At 38.6% G+C, this 15,482-nt stretch overlaps 1 protein-coding gene across 2 annotated transcripts in view; it reads right to left on the bottom strand.

Annotated features, from left to right (window-relative positions):
- LOC126482197 (serine/threonine-protein kinase Warts-like) overlaps positions 1-15,482 on the bottom strand; it is a 218,459-nt gene that overhangs the window by 10,527 nt on the left and 192,450 nt on the right. For both annotated transcript variants that reach the window (XM_050106179.1, XM_050106186.1), the window contains exon 6: positions 7,884-8,062. In XM_050106179.1, the coding sequence (XP_049962136.1) occupies positions 7,884-8,062 (179 nt within the window). The remainder of the gene's footprint in view (positions 1-7,883; positions 8,063-15,482) is intronic.

Genomic DNA, 15,482 nt, shown 5'->3' with positions numbered 1-15,482 from the left:
TTGTGTGTTCCTTAAGTGCACTGTGACTTGCTAGTCAGTCAAGTTGTGACAATCTAGGCAGTAGGTCGTGAATGGACAATCGGATTTACCAATGCAGAAAAAAATGACATGCTCATGGTGAATGGAATGTGTAGAAAGAATGCAGTTCATTTTTGTATGCTGTATGCAACAAGATATCGCAATACATGTCAACCTCTCAGCAATTATTTATCATCCTCTTCAACCGGTTACATGAAAATGGTAGTGTAATGCCCAGACAACATAACAGAAGGAAACAAATGATGACTGAAGAGGGGAAATTAATGTTCTTGCTGCTGTGGCAGTTGATACGCACTTCAGCTCCTGCGCAGTCGCACGGAGAAGTGACACGAGTCAGGCTAGTGTCCTACATCTTCTCCATCAACATGGGTTCTATCCCTATCATATCTCTCTCCATCAAGAGCTGCTTGGAAATGATTATGAGAATCGTGCTAACTTCTGTACATGGGCATTAAGACAGGATACTCCAGATATATCATGTCTCCTGTTTAGTGATGAAGACACTTTTAATCATGGGCAGGTAAACAGCCGAAACATGCATTATTGGTCTGTTGACAAATCCGATAGCTTCATCAGGTGGAACATCAATGTCCATGGAGTGTAAGTGTGTGGCGTGGGATAGTGAACTGTCAGCTCATAGGCTCGTTTAGCATAGATGGAACACTGAACGCACTTCAGACTACGAGGAACCTGTGGTCCAACATGGCTATCCATTCCATAGTGCAAGAAGTTCTACAGTATGTCTTCACGAATTGTTTCCGAATTGTTGAACTGAACACAGAGGACCTACGCCTTGGCTGGCCCATTCCCTGTGTTTGGTGCCTGTAGGCATTTTTCTGCTAAGAAAGCTGAAAGACGCTGTCCGCAAGGACACAGCAACTACACCCGATGGCATGCAATGACGTATTACTGCAGCCTGCTCAGACATCTCTGCTGCAATGCTAGCACATGTGCAGCAATCGTTCCATACCAGACTGGAAGTGTGTATTGCTGCTGCCAGTGATCATTTTGAATACAACCAGTGATGGTCAGTTGTCTTGTTACTGGTCAGAATCCACATTAACTAGTGTATGCAACTGTGTTGTTCTTTAGTGTGTGCTACCACAGATATTACACAAGTGTCAGTGTGGCAACTATCTAAAATAATATATCTCGTAAATGACTCACACTTGAATCCTGTAACAAACACCACTGACATTCGAATTTTCCCTACTTTGAGTCTGTTGATGTCAATAGGCATTGTTCCATTTGAAAAAAAGTGTATGTTTGCAGAAATAATACACTATCTCTGTATTTTTACAATCTGTATACTGGTTGCTAACAATATAAGGCCATGACTACCAATACATTCTGTGAAAATCACTCATCAATAGCAATTTCCGCAATATTTGAGGTGCAAGTTTTAGGTGATTGACCCTGTATACGAATATTTTAGGGGGTAGCACTATAGACTAATTGTAATAAAATATTCAATAAAATGTGTTCATTTTTTGTTGGCTACAGAGATACAGCAGTTAGAATGTGACCCAAACAAATATGTAACAAAAGAATAAGCAACAGTTGCATAAAAGAAATTCAATTTCCTTTATGCAACTGGTTGCTTATTATTTCATTATATACAACTACATTTGCTGAGGATGGATAAAATACCAAACAAATACTCACAGACGACGTAAAGCAAAGGCAAATGATTAAGGTCAACATTGATTTTTCAGAAATTCTACGTCAAATGATAAATTTGTCTCTTGAGTTTACTTTTTCTTTTACACTTCTGTTATCAACCATTCCCATAGGCAAACAACTGAAGGGTGAGGTCTGGGACCTTGGTGGCCATGAGGCATGTCTATTTCGGCTGATCCATCTTCCAGGGAACGTCAGGTATAAATGGTGTCTCACATAATGAGCAGATGTGCAATGGTCTTATCATGTTGAAAAAAAAATACCATCCTCGTAGCCAAAGGAACCTGTTCCAATAACGCTGGAAGCTCATTATTGAGGTAGTCGAGATAGCAGGGCCCTGTAAGACTGTGCAGCAACACAACAGGTCCATTAATTGATTGTCAACCATACCACACCACCCATTTACACAAAAACATTCTTGAAACTGGTTTTTTTCCACACAGGCATGTGAGTTTTTCTCAGACAATTGATGTGAATTCCAAGAGTTACTGGTATAGTCACAAGTGAAAATGGCTTATGAGTAAACAGTATTAATGGAATTAGTCAGTGATTTGCAATTAGCCAACAATAAAAATTCCAATCATCTACCTTCATCTTCTTCTTGAAAATGTTGAATTCACTGTAAACGGTGAGGATAGAGGCCATGCATTCATAGTGCCCACCATATTCTTGTATATAGGGCCACCAATATACGTAGAAATTCTGCTCGTACTTAATGAAGGATTATGTTCCACGTACTCAGTGTCTTCTACTACATCAACATAGCTCATTTGGAAGTTCACAAGAGATAAGACTGCTGAGCACTGCACCAGTCTCAACAAAAAACAGCTTTCTTAACCTAGTAGTCTGCAGTTAATTTTCATTACAAAACCCATACAAAAATATATCATCACACTCAGCATTCATAAATGCCTGTGGCATCCTTAACACTTTGGAAATCAAGCCTGAGCATAGTTAGGGTCACAACTTTGTGTTAAAAGACCGCACCCAAGTATAGGTCAGGCCGTTACTTTCTCAATGCACTAGCCACGTGTTGCCTGAAAACTGGACTCTCTTCATATGGTAACTTTGTACGGACGTCTCACTATCTGGCTCTTGAACTGGCACTACCTTCTATTGTCAATTTATAGACTTATTTGGAGAGAAAAAAATAACATTAGCAAACTTGACAGCCGCTGTCATGAGTGGATGATTTAATATGATTGTACTGAAGTAATTTCATGAATGTACTCATTAGGTTTTGCAGATTGCTGTAATTCTGGTACAAATGTGTCACATTTGTTGCACGAGCAAGAAATTTTGGAAGTTCAAGAGTAATAAATTGCTCAATAACTCACCTCCCACTTTTTTCTGGGAGGATAATTATACTTTATGTCATTACTATTTTAAAATTTGTAATCTATCAAAGAACTAAAGCAAATAAGAAAAATAAATCTTGAAGCTTGGTCCTTATTTAGTATCTATTACTCTTGAATATACATCAATCATATATGTGCCAGTAACACTTTAAATAATGGCATAAATGGCTGGTTTCATAGGCCCAATAATCATCTGACTGACTAGTCTCCAAAATGTTAAACGCATGGTCGCGTTGAAAAGTAATTCCTCTGAATTTTTTATGTGAAAACACTTAAAGCTTTTTTAAATAAAATGTATATTATTAACATTCTACATCTTTATCCTTCATTTCTGCATATTTGCATCACTCTGCCACTAGAGGACTCTGAATTGTAGCGTGTAACATGATGGTGTGTAAATTAACTATGTCGTTGCTTGAGAAACAGCGTGCTGTAATTGAGTTTCAAATTCAAAGAGTTACTACACATGGAGCTCCTTAAGCATGACAATGCCAGACCAAAATGAGCGCTGCAACATCTGCAACAACCCAATGCCTTGGGTTCAATGTCATCGATCATTCTCCATACAGTCCCAATCTGGCTCAATCTGATTTTCATCCATTTCGAGAACTCAAGGACACCTTCTAGGACTTCACTTTGACAGTGCTGAAGTAGTGAAAGTACAAGTGAGGCTATGGTTCGAGAAACAAACACAAACATTCTAAAATTACGCCATCAACAATGTGGACACTTGTTGGAAGATATGTGTTTGTCAGCAGGTTGACCATGTTGAGAAATAAATATATAGACATGAAGAATAATAGAGACACTTTGTTTAAAAGCTTCAAGGTATTTCACATAAAAAATTTTACTTTTCAGCAAGTCCTCATAATATAACTGTTATTGTGGTCTTCGGTCCAAATACTGGTTTGACACAGCTCCCCATCCTAATCAATCATGAGCAATTCTCTTTATTTCTGAACAACTACCGAACCTACATCCATTTTAACCTGCTTACTGTATTCATGCCTAGGTCTCCCTTAGCAACTGCAAACCGCCTACCCCCTCATGCCTCCCTTCATTACCAAACTAACAATTCCTTGATGTCTCATTCTATGTCAGCCAATCCCTTTTAAATTTGAACTGCGCCATAAATTTCTTTTTTCCTCCAATATGATTCAGTATCTCCTTATTAGTCATTCTTTCTACCTATTTAATCTTCAGTATTCTACTGTACTGTAGAATACAACAGAAAAATTCAATTATGTAGACTCAAGCACAATATCACAACTTGAAGTTCGTAACAAAAACACCAATTGAAAAATAAGCCCCATATCTTTGTCACAGCCCGCATCTCACTAACCAATAAAAATTGTATACAGTATATAAAATATATTATTCAAATTAATCTATATTACCACCATCTAATATTATACACTGCCGGGGGGGGGGGGGGGGGTGCAAACACGACCTCACGACCTCCTGACCACCTCCTCCTCCTCTCTCTCTCTCTCTCTCTCTCTCTCTCAATGACTTATGTTTCTTTTCTTTTACTTAATAGGGTAACAGCAAGTATAATGGCCAGTGTGGGAATAATTATGATCTGAATTTGTGACTCCATACAGTACTGCACTCACACAGCAGCTGCATAAAGGTGCCACTCGAAACCCCTTCAGTTACACACAGTCATCTGGAGGATCCAAGATATCACATTGTTTGCATTCTTGTTTCATGCGGTTTTGAAAATTTCGGATTTGAGGGAAGTTTTTAGTTTGTGAAGTTAATATAAATTTACACCACAAATTAGATTTTTCTGCCACAGCTGCATTGAAAAAGTGGTTACTGAAAAATTACCACATCGATAAATTTTTCATCGGAGGTCTTCGCAAACTAAAAATAACTTTTGCATACTGGCATCTAGATATGCCCAGTTAGCAGCCTGTGGCCAGTATACTCACCCTCAACTAATATTTTTTCTTCCATTTTTACTATTTCTTATGTGAAAAAATTTGAATGTAACTTTATAAATACTGAATCTTAATAAATACAACAATTATTCAATGACAATACTATTATTATTATTATTATTATTATTATTATTATTAAATTATAAAATTATTTTATTTTTTCCACATCTTTAAATTGCACATGCATAACCACAAAGTAGAAAATCAATGAAGGCACCTGAGTCACACGTAAAGAGCAATACAGCCAGTGAAGGACAGCATGGTTAACGAAACTATTGTAGCCACCTATCAAGTTCGAAGGAATACGTTGAAGTGTAGAGTTTTCAAGAAAAATCTACATGATACTGGCAACAAGAAGGTATTTGGAGGGTTCCAATCTACTTTTAACCTCAAAACAAGAAAAGGAAATTTTTTACCATCTCCTGCTGTTGGAGAACCGATTTTTCAGCACAACAGTTAAGGGTCTGCAATGAACAGCATTTGAACTGGCCAAGAGGAACAATATTCCTCACAGTTTCAATAAAGAGAGCAGAATGGCTAGAAAAGGGTGGTTTGCTGGTTTCTGGAAAAGGTGTCAACACTGAGGCTGAGGTCAAGTGCTCAGGAGGTGCAATGTGGCCCCGCAAGCAGAGTGGGGCTATTAGTAAAGACAAAAATGACTATTTGTGCAAAAACTATGGCTAAAATTTTTTGAATCCTTTCACATTATATTTTATCCCTGCCACCCTATCACCCTAGATCCTTCCCACCCTTCCTAAAGTGGTGTTCTGTCAACCCCCCCCCCCCCCCCTTCCAGCCAACAAAACATCCTAGTCCATCCCTACTGCACTCAAACTTCCAACCTCTTGCCACAGTGGTCATTTTGCTGTGGACGACCCAGGTGCAAGACCTGCCTGATTCACCTACCCAGCTCATCCTACTCCAGTGTCCTCTCACACATTTATCTTATCCCATCAGAGGCAGGGTTACCTGTGAAAGCATCCCTGCCATACACCAGCTCTGATGCAATCAATGTACAACATTTTCTGTGGGCAGATGTCCACCAGAATGAATGGCCACTGCCAAACTGAGGCCAAGAACCAAAGTTGACCACCCAGTGGCACAAGATGCTGCTGAGTATGACATGCTCAAGTTCAGTGGTTGCATCACAACTCATGCCATCAGGATCTTTCCCTCCAGATGGCAATTATCCTTAAAACACACCCTTTGATCTCATTATCCTCCTGGTCTTCATCTCCACTAGCCCACTGTCCCCAAACACACTACCCAACAATTTCCCCTTCCTCTGTTCTATCACCCCTTCTCAATACACATGTCCACTCCGCTCCACTTCACCATCATCATCGTCATCATTGGCCCATGCACCTACCACTCCTCCCTCCTCCATTCCTAGCCTGCACATGTACTGCCTCCATAAGAGCTGTTTTGTAAGTGAACTCTCATCCAATCTATTCAGGCCTTCATTTTCTGATTAAGCCATTGGTTATCTTCATCCTCATAATCTGTCTTTGCATTCACATTTTGCCAAGTGTATTCCTCTTAAACTTCTCACCATTTCTTAGCCCTGGCTTCCCCATCATTTGTATTATTGCACTCTTTTTGAGTAACTGTGCTGAAGTGTGAGTTTAGTTCATTCTTAGATGGGTTTCTTTGTGTAACTGTGGCACTTTCTATCAAAACCAATAACCATTTTATCTCATAAATTATTATTGGCTTCTAATTCACTAGTCTTCAACAGCTCAATCTCCCCAATATACTTTCAGCTGATGACAGTTTCAGCAAGTCCTTAGGCAATAAGGTATTGCTCTGATGTTTGTCTCGAATTTCTTTTAAAATGAAACCATGAGATAGCCTTTCCCTTGCACATTCTTTTACTATTTGCTCCTAATACCCAATAGTTTATATATTTCTTATTTATCTCCTTAAACTTCATAGCAATACAATTCCAAAACTGAAACAGCACTCTAGAAACAATATTAATGTAACAATCCTGTTAAATGACAGTGGAACATGACTGAAGCGCATGAACACCTGTCTTCCTCTTGCACAACACACTATTTTTTGTGATTAGTTTCCTTGAATAGTATTGCTTCTTTGACCAACACAGGAAAGTGAATGTAAAACAGACAGTCAGAGAAAATGAGACAGATGAGGAAAAAAATAAGTAAACTGTTTATTATTTCAAAAGCAATTGCTATAACTGTTAAAACATTTAGACCACGGTGAGACAAGATGATCAGTGCCTTCATGCAAAAATGTTTGCAGTTAAGTGCAGAACAATAATTGTAGTCAGGCATGCACATAGGTGGGTCCACATGTTGCCAAGGTTGATTCAACTATGCTTAAAAAGTTTTGCTGGGAAGCCCTTGAACATTCCATACAGTCCATATCTTTTCCCATGCGATTTCCGTAGTTTTGGAGCCTCTCAAGAAAGACATTCACAGTTGTCAATTTGCTTTTGAAAAAATGAGGTGCAACCCCGGGCACAATCATGTTTCCATAGCCAAATGCAAATATTTTTCCATGATGGCACTGACCATCTTGTCTCACAGTGTTATAAATGTATTAACAGTTATGGCAATTACTTTTGAAATAATAAACAGTTTACTTACTTTTTTCCACCTGTCTCTTTTTCATTTGGACTGCTCCTTATATTAAGTATGGGACTGACGGAAAAACTATTCTATGGAAATGAAAGCTAGCAAGAATTTGTAAATCTACCATAGGAGGGGAGTGTGGGGATGGGGGTGGGGAATTGAATTTGGATGTTGTCCATATACAGCCTCAATGTAAAATGAATATAACTACAGGAACAACGTACAAATAGACACTAACAGTGTTTTATTATAACATTTCTTACCATTCCTTTGGTAATACTTGGAGTTGTGAGTCCACCGGAAACCCGTGCAAAGACCAAAGTCTGTTAATTTTATGTGGCCATCCCTATCAATGAGTATGTTGTCTGGTTTTATATCGCGATGAATAAACCCCATTTTATGTACACTTTCCACTGCACATGTCAGTTCAGCAATATAGAACCTAATAAAAGAAAGCAATACATATCACATATTCTGATCATCTCAAAATCATACAAATTAAAACATTCAACGACTCAGTTCTGTACATATTGTATCATGCATGTTTGAAGCATTGTGAATGGTTGTTAACATAATTATGCTTCTAATCTGCTGCACATTATGATGTTTTGAAACAAGGATGTAAATAAATAGTTGGATAAGATGTAGATTTCACAAAATATAGCATTTTCCTAACTAGGATTAACTGGATAAAAGTATTTTATGTGATGTCAAACTACAAACTAACTAATGTGATGCTTATGCCTTAAAACAATCAAAAATTACACGATTTTTACTGAAATATTGCTTCTATTAATGATCTCATATTTTAAAAATTACAGGCATTATTCAAAATTTGTAAGTAACATTTCTGAGATATAACTCAAACACCTATAAATCAGGAAATGGAAGTGCATTTCTGAACAGAAATACATATTTTAATTTACTCATTCATTCAAATACAAGGAGGTAAGGCTAATGTCTCAAAATGCACTTCATACAAGAGTCACACACACACAAACAGCAAAATTCTATGTGCCTTGAAACAATTCTTGACATGTTAGGAAACTAGACATACAGACAATGCCTGTTACCCATTACAATATGAGACATTATGATGGTCATGTCAGAAGATGTCAACTGTCAGAAGGGCAAGGGATACAGTGAGCTAAGAGCTCATGCACAGCACAAGTAGCGAAGTCCTTCCAGGAAACATCAGCTGTCTCATTGTTAATATGGTAAATTTGTTACTGTTTGTAATTGAGCAGTGTCGCAGCTCAGCATTTTTTATTTACCCACGAGATTATTTCACTTGTTTTCCCCGCAGCAATAGGGGGCGTGATCGCTGAGCGCTGTTTGCGCTGGTGGGTGAAGCAACAGTTTTTGGAGGACGACTCGGTCGGTATATGGCAAAAGGACGGAAGCGGTGGGAAGTCAACTGGTGCCTGCCGATTCAGGATTGCGATGAGTGTGGTTGTTTGCGAGCATGTGGGGAGGACGGAATGCTCGCTTGCTTAGCGTGGTTCTCCATGACCAGCTGTTGTTTGTTGGGCCTAGCACTCGAGTGTAACAGGAAACTGCATTGGTGTGGTTCTCATCACCTGGCTAAGGCCAAAATTTTCATATACTTTTATTATATTTCATGATCATTACTTTATTATGGGATTGGTACTTGTAGCCAACATTTTGTGATTTGAAATACTTCAGAGAATATCATCATATGCCAGGTGTCTACTGTGAATAATTCTTAATTTGTTTCATAGTGTATGGCACGGTATCCACTATCATCGATCATTTTATGAAAGTTCTGTCCAAATTATTATTACATTAGACTTTGTTAAAATTGGTGCGTTTAAATTGCAAATTTCCTAATTCTACTAGAATTGCTTGGGATAAACCCATCTATTTCTTGATATTGTCATATTTGTGTATTAAGTTGTGTTTCTTCTCAAGACTGGCTGAATTGATTTTGGAACATGTGGGGGGAGTATTTAAATGAAAATTTGCTAGATAACACAACTGTCGCGAAATTGAAAACTTGACAGTGTTTACATATGCCACCAGTCGTTAATGTTATTTCTGTCTTGTAGCTTACTTAACTGACATAAAATAATTTAGAAATTTTGTGTATTTGTCCCAAAAGGTGAACTGACGTCATAAGGCATTGACATTTGTGTAGGGTTTACGTAAGCAGGCAGTACGGAATTTGTTGCACTCTTGCCAAAATGGATTTTTTTAAGGTTTGATTTACATGTAGTACAAATCACAAGTTCAATATTTTTCTGGTGTAATTGCTAATATTCGTACATGTTGCACTATTGTACAATATAATATACCTTTTACTAACAGTACCTTTATGTAATGTTTCAGAGTGGGGCTGCATGTTCTTCTAGAGAATGTTTTTATAAAAAAAAATTATTGCTAAAATTTCCTTTTAAAATGTTAATTGTATTAACTTGGATGTATAACCAATTATTGTTAAATAACAAATTTGTGTCAACAAGGCTTGGACCAAATCAATGTGCCTACACCTTCCCCATCGTGGCTCTGTACATCACAGTAATTTAGGCTGTAGTGCCAATGCCAGCTGACATCCCTATAAGCTGCTGCAACTTCTCCTGGCACTGGTATGATTGCAAGCATTTACTACACAACTCTTTACATTTTGTAATTAGGCAACTAAAAAGATGTTATATCTCATCCAGAACAATGACATGATGAGATTTGTTTTGGTATCGTGTCACACAGATGTCTGATGTGGCTGTGTTGTCATTGAAATTGGTGATGGTAATCCTAGCCTTAACGATGCCTTGTATTGTGGCAGTTCAACATTCCATAATAAACCTCTGGTCTGATGTTGCTGGTGGGAACCTACTGCTATCAGGTGCTAATAGAAATACTTGTAGGTTCCAATCACGAACTCAGCATTTCTAATATGGTCGTATAGTCTATGAAGCAAAATGGCAAGGCAGTTATTAGCATGAACAATGGACACACATTCACATCGAGTGCAGTTAAAATTCCTAACTGCTCATCCTGATTCAAGTTTTGTTTCCCTAAATTGATTAACATTAATGCTGGGATAGCTTCTTGCCTATAATGTAGTACCTGCCTCCCCTTATCCTCTCCTATACTACCAACTAAATGTTTGACCACCACACACACCTCAAAATAAGTGATATTGGAATACACGATTATTCGTAAGCACCTTCACAATTTTACAAGATGACTGCACAAAAACTACAAGACATACAGAAAAGATACACATATCAGTGGATAGAGCATCTCTCAAAAGTTTTTAACTCATTTTACAGATGCTCAATACAGGCACTGTTTGTGATGCAGTAAACATTAATAAACACATGCAATTCATTGAAGTGGCTGGGAAAATGCTACAGTTCTTTGGTCTGGAAACCTGTTAATTATGTTGTCTGTTTAAGGTGTGAATTAATTCAATCCAACAATGCAAAGTTGATGATCTGCCTACATGTTGTGACATGCCTAACCCCTAATGCAATTGCACCAAGGCGTATTAATGAATTGAAATTTGGAGGAATGCTCTATCCACTGATGTATGTCACATTTCTGTATGTTTTGTAGTTTCTGCACAGTGATATTCTGAAACTCTGTAAGTCCTTATGAATAACTTGCACACACACATTGTATGAATAACCACCTGCATCTTCTTAAAACATGTAACGGACCAATCTCTGATGAAATTCTTGTAAGACTTCATACTGAATACACTGAGTAAATGGAAAGAAGGATTAGTGTTTAACTTACCATCAACAATGAGGTAATTAGTTAAGGAAAGGGTAGGAAATTGGGCCTCTCCTTTTGAAAAGCATTATCTCAGCATTTGGGTGAAGCAATTTATGAAAACCATCGAAATATTAAACCCAGATGGCTGCATGTGGATTTGATCTGTTGTCCGTCAAATGTGAGTTTAGTATTCAAATGGTTCAAATGACTCTGAGCACTATGGGACTTAACATCTGAGGTCATCAGTCCCCTTGAGTCTAGTGTCTTACCATTGTGCCACTTTCTTGGAAAACACTCAGTGTGAAAGACCCTTTTTTGGATCAGAACTGCAAGTGGTTGGAAAAGAATGTGTGTCACTCCTGCCTTTAAAAAGGTAAAAGAATAAATACACAGGACAATACACCAAAATCCATAATGTTGTTCTGTTGCCAGATCCTAGGGCATATTCTTAGCTTGCAACCATTATGACAAGCCTGGAGGAAAGAAACTTCTCTCAAAGAAACAGCACAAGATCAGGGACAATCACTCATACGAAACTTGCCTTTTTCACACACGATATCTAGTAGATACAAATTACAGGCAAACAGGTAAATTCCTAGATTTCTGAAAAGTGTAAGAAATTGAGAATGTGTGCTGCCATAAAATGTATGACAGTCTGTGTTTGTCAGTTTCTTGGGAATTTAACAACACTCACATAGGACAAGTGCCAAAATGTGGAAATTTCAAAAAGTATAACACAAATACATGAAAAATTCATAGCACAGAAATATTTAACACTACACAAAGCCAATAACGATTTCCATACGAGAAGAAAGCAAGAAAATTTGTAAGAGCCATCTGAAGATGGATTTGTAACAAATCTGAAACCAGTAATGGTTAAATTTAAATAAATTTTTGACCAAGATATGATTGTACAGAGCATCTACACAAATATGTGCATTAACTTGAAGATTGTTGTTGGTAAAAGACCAACTGAAACCAAAGTAACATCAGTTATGCCCAACGGAGTACAACACAACTGCAAACATTCACAATATAAATAAAAAAATTATTAGATAGTGTCAGCAGGAGGATGACTGAGATTCGACCAAATAGAACGACTCAAAAGAAACTCAACAAGGCTGGGCCAACTGGTCTGTGGCCATCAAATGCACACCAGCTACATAAACAGTGGAAAAGCTGAAAGTGGAGACGGCATTACAGTTAAACAAAGTCCAACAATTAATACAAAGAAAGAAAACGTGAGATACAGTGAAAGCAGAGTCCGAAAACCAATGGTGCATTAAGATGACGAGACAATAGTGAAGTGAATACACCACTGACCCCATGTCATTGTGTAGCAGAACTTATAAGGCAGCTGTGAGCTCCAAATGACCACCAGAACTATGTGTGATGCAGCAGCCAAACCTTGCGAGCACTATAGGCTGTAGCAGCTCTGCCTAGTGGCCAAGACCCAATTCTATGCTCTCCAGTGTGTTTTAAAGTTGCTGGGACAGAATATCAGACACCTGCCCCTTGTATGGCTGGAAGCATCCTGGATGATGTTTCAGAAGGTGAACCAGAGGTGCAACTGGTGCACGAGATCTTCAGTGTGTTGAGTGACATGATGTGCCAACCAATGGGTGTTAACCATTATTGCTGATGTCCACGTATTTTTCTCTGTATGAGCATGACCACAATGCTGTGCATGGCAATTATTACCCTGAGTGCTGGTATTAAAATCCATGGAGAAGAAATAAAAACTTTGAGGTTTCCCGATGACATTGTAATTCTGTCAGAGACAGCAAAGGATTTGGAAGAGCAGTTGAAAGGAATGGACAGTGTCTCGAAAGGAGGATATGAGATGAACATCAACAAAAGCAAAATTAGGATAATGGAATGTAGTCAAATTAAGTTGGGTGATGCTGAGGGAATTAGATTAGGAAATGAGACACTTAAACTAGTAAAGGAGTTTTGCTATTTGGGAGCAAAATAACTGATGATGGTCGAAGTAGAGAGGATATAAAATGTAGACTGGCAATGGCAAGGAAAGTGTTTCTGAAGAAGAGAAATTTGTTAACATCAAGTATAGATTTAAGTGTCAGAAAGTCCTTTCTGAAAGTATTTGTATGGAGTGTAGCCATGTATGGAAGTGAAACATGGACGATAAATAGTTTAGACAAGAAGGGAATAGAAACTTTCGAAATGTGGTGCTACAGAAGAATGGTGAAGATTAGATGGGTAGATCACATAACTAATGAGGAGGTATTGAATAGAATTGGGGAGAAGAGGAGTTTGTGGCACAACTTGACAAGAAGAAGGGACCGGTTGGTAGGACATGTTCTGAGGCATCAAGGGATCACAAGTTTAGCATTGGAGGGCAGCGTGGAGGGTAAAAATCGTAAAGGGAGACCAAGAGATGAATACACTAAGCAGATTCAGAAGGATGTAGGTTGCAGTAAGTACTGGGAGATGAAGAAACTTGCACAGGATAGAGTAGCATGGAGAGCTGCATCAAACCAGTCTCAGGACTGAAGACCACAACAACAACAACAACAACAACAACAGCTGGGTCCAGGGCTCTTGAGGCTTTAAGATCAGAAGATGGAGAAAACATTGGCTGTGTTCACTCATGCTGAAGCTTTGGGCTATGGTCTTGGATGCAAGTGATCCCGTATGTGCTCAAGAACAGCATAGGCACCGCTGCTGTGGTGGTTGCGGTTCCCCATGCTTTCAAAATTTGCTACTTAAATGTCAGCATAATATGCTCAACTTCACAATTGGGTGAGATAGCGGACTAACAAGGTGGTGGATAGAATTGTCCAAAACCCATTACCCTGAATTGCGGCCCCAGTCGAATAGCATAGCTTGTAGAAACCCTTCTATGGCTCAAATCTGATCTAGTACATTTGTTGTAGCTTTTATTGTGTTGGACACCATGCTTACTACAAATGGTTATTTAGAATAACTGTTCACAACTATTAGCCACACAGAGTTCAAAAAAGGGTTCAGAAACTCCAAATGAACATGACCCAATGTTGAAAGGATGGGACAAGCAGCGAAAGATTGGGAGTCAAACTGCCTGATGTCAATCACATGTTAAACAGTCATGCACCATTGTTTCCACTCCCCTATTTAAGCCTGGTCAGTATATGTGCTGTCTTCCTGGACTTTTATCTCTGATATTCCCCAGTGCCCATGATGAAGTAGTTGTAAAACCTGTGGCTGCAGGGCAGCTAGAATGATGGATGACTATGTATCTATATAAGCATCTTTTAGAAGAGCATTGTTGATGAGTGACCGACAGTAGTAGATGGGGGATCAGATGTTGGCTTCTTAATTTTTGTTCTCTGAAATGTATGTGGTCCACCCGTGGAGCACATAGAGCATGTAAGTTGTAAGATCAGGTCGCAGTGAGTGTCAGCAGTAATTAGTGCAGCCACTGTAGAAAATCCTTCCAAGGTCTGTCTCCTTTTTGCGTCTATGTGGAAACACAATATTTCCCTCTTGTCAAAGGCAAGATCTCATGGGAAGGAAAGATAGAATGTCCACATTTGCATATTGTGGCATTGGCTTATACGCAACTGCATAAATGTAAGAGGTCAGAAAAAGGGTCCAGCATTGGAGACATTATGCTGTATATTCTGGAAGGCTGTAGCATGGTCCAAATAGTACTATCAGCAGTTTGTAGTCCATGAAAGTAAAGTTAGTAACGAGTAGCTAAACACGGAACTTTCATATGTGGGCCACTTCTGGGAAGAACCCGGAACAACAGTTCACCTTTCTCAAAAGAGCTTGCAGCTTTTGTAAGTTTTATATGATGGAATAGATAGTCAACAGCTCTTGCCTAGCAATCAGTGTGCTGGATCCCTTCTTTGTTTAGCCAAGTGCCCAAGGTACTCCATTTGCCCCTCCAAACTTGAATTTCTCTAAGTGGCACTGCATCACATCATGTAGTAAATAATATGTAAAGGTTTTGCAGGAATTCTCAATGTATAGCACCCATGACAATTAAGTTGTCTAAATAGTTAGGTGTAAGAGGATATGGGTATGGGTATGGTTAACTGTTCCAGGTATCACTGGAAGGTTGCAGGAGTAGAAGAGATCCCAAAAGGCAAGCACCTGTATCCGTACAATCCTAA

Source organism: Schistocerca serialis, chromosome 1, assembly GCF_023864345.2.
Source record: "Schistocerca serialis cubense isolate TAMUIC-IGC-003099 chromosome 1, iqSchSeri2.2, whole genome shotgun sequence".
Taxonomy (NCBI): Eukaryota; Metazoa; Arthropoda; class Insecta; order Orthoptera; family Acrididae; genus Schistocerca; species Schistocerca serialis.
The sequence above is the reverse complement of the archived record's forward strand: the minus strand, read 5'-3'. Positions and strand labels throughout refer to the sequence as shown.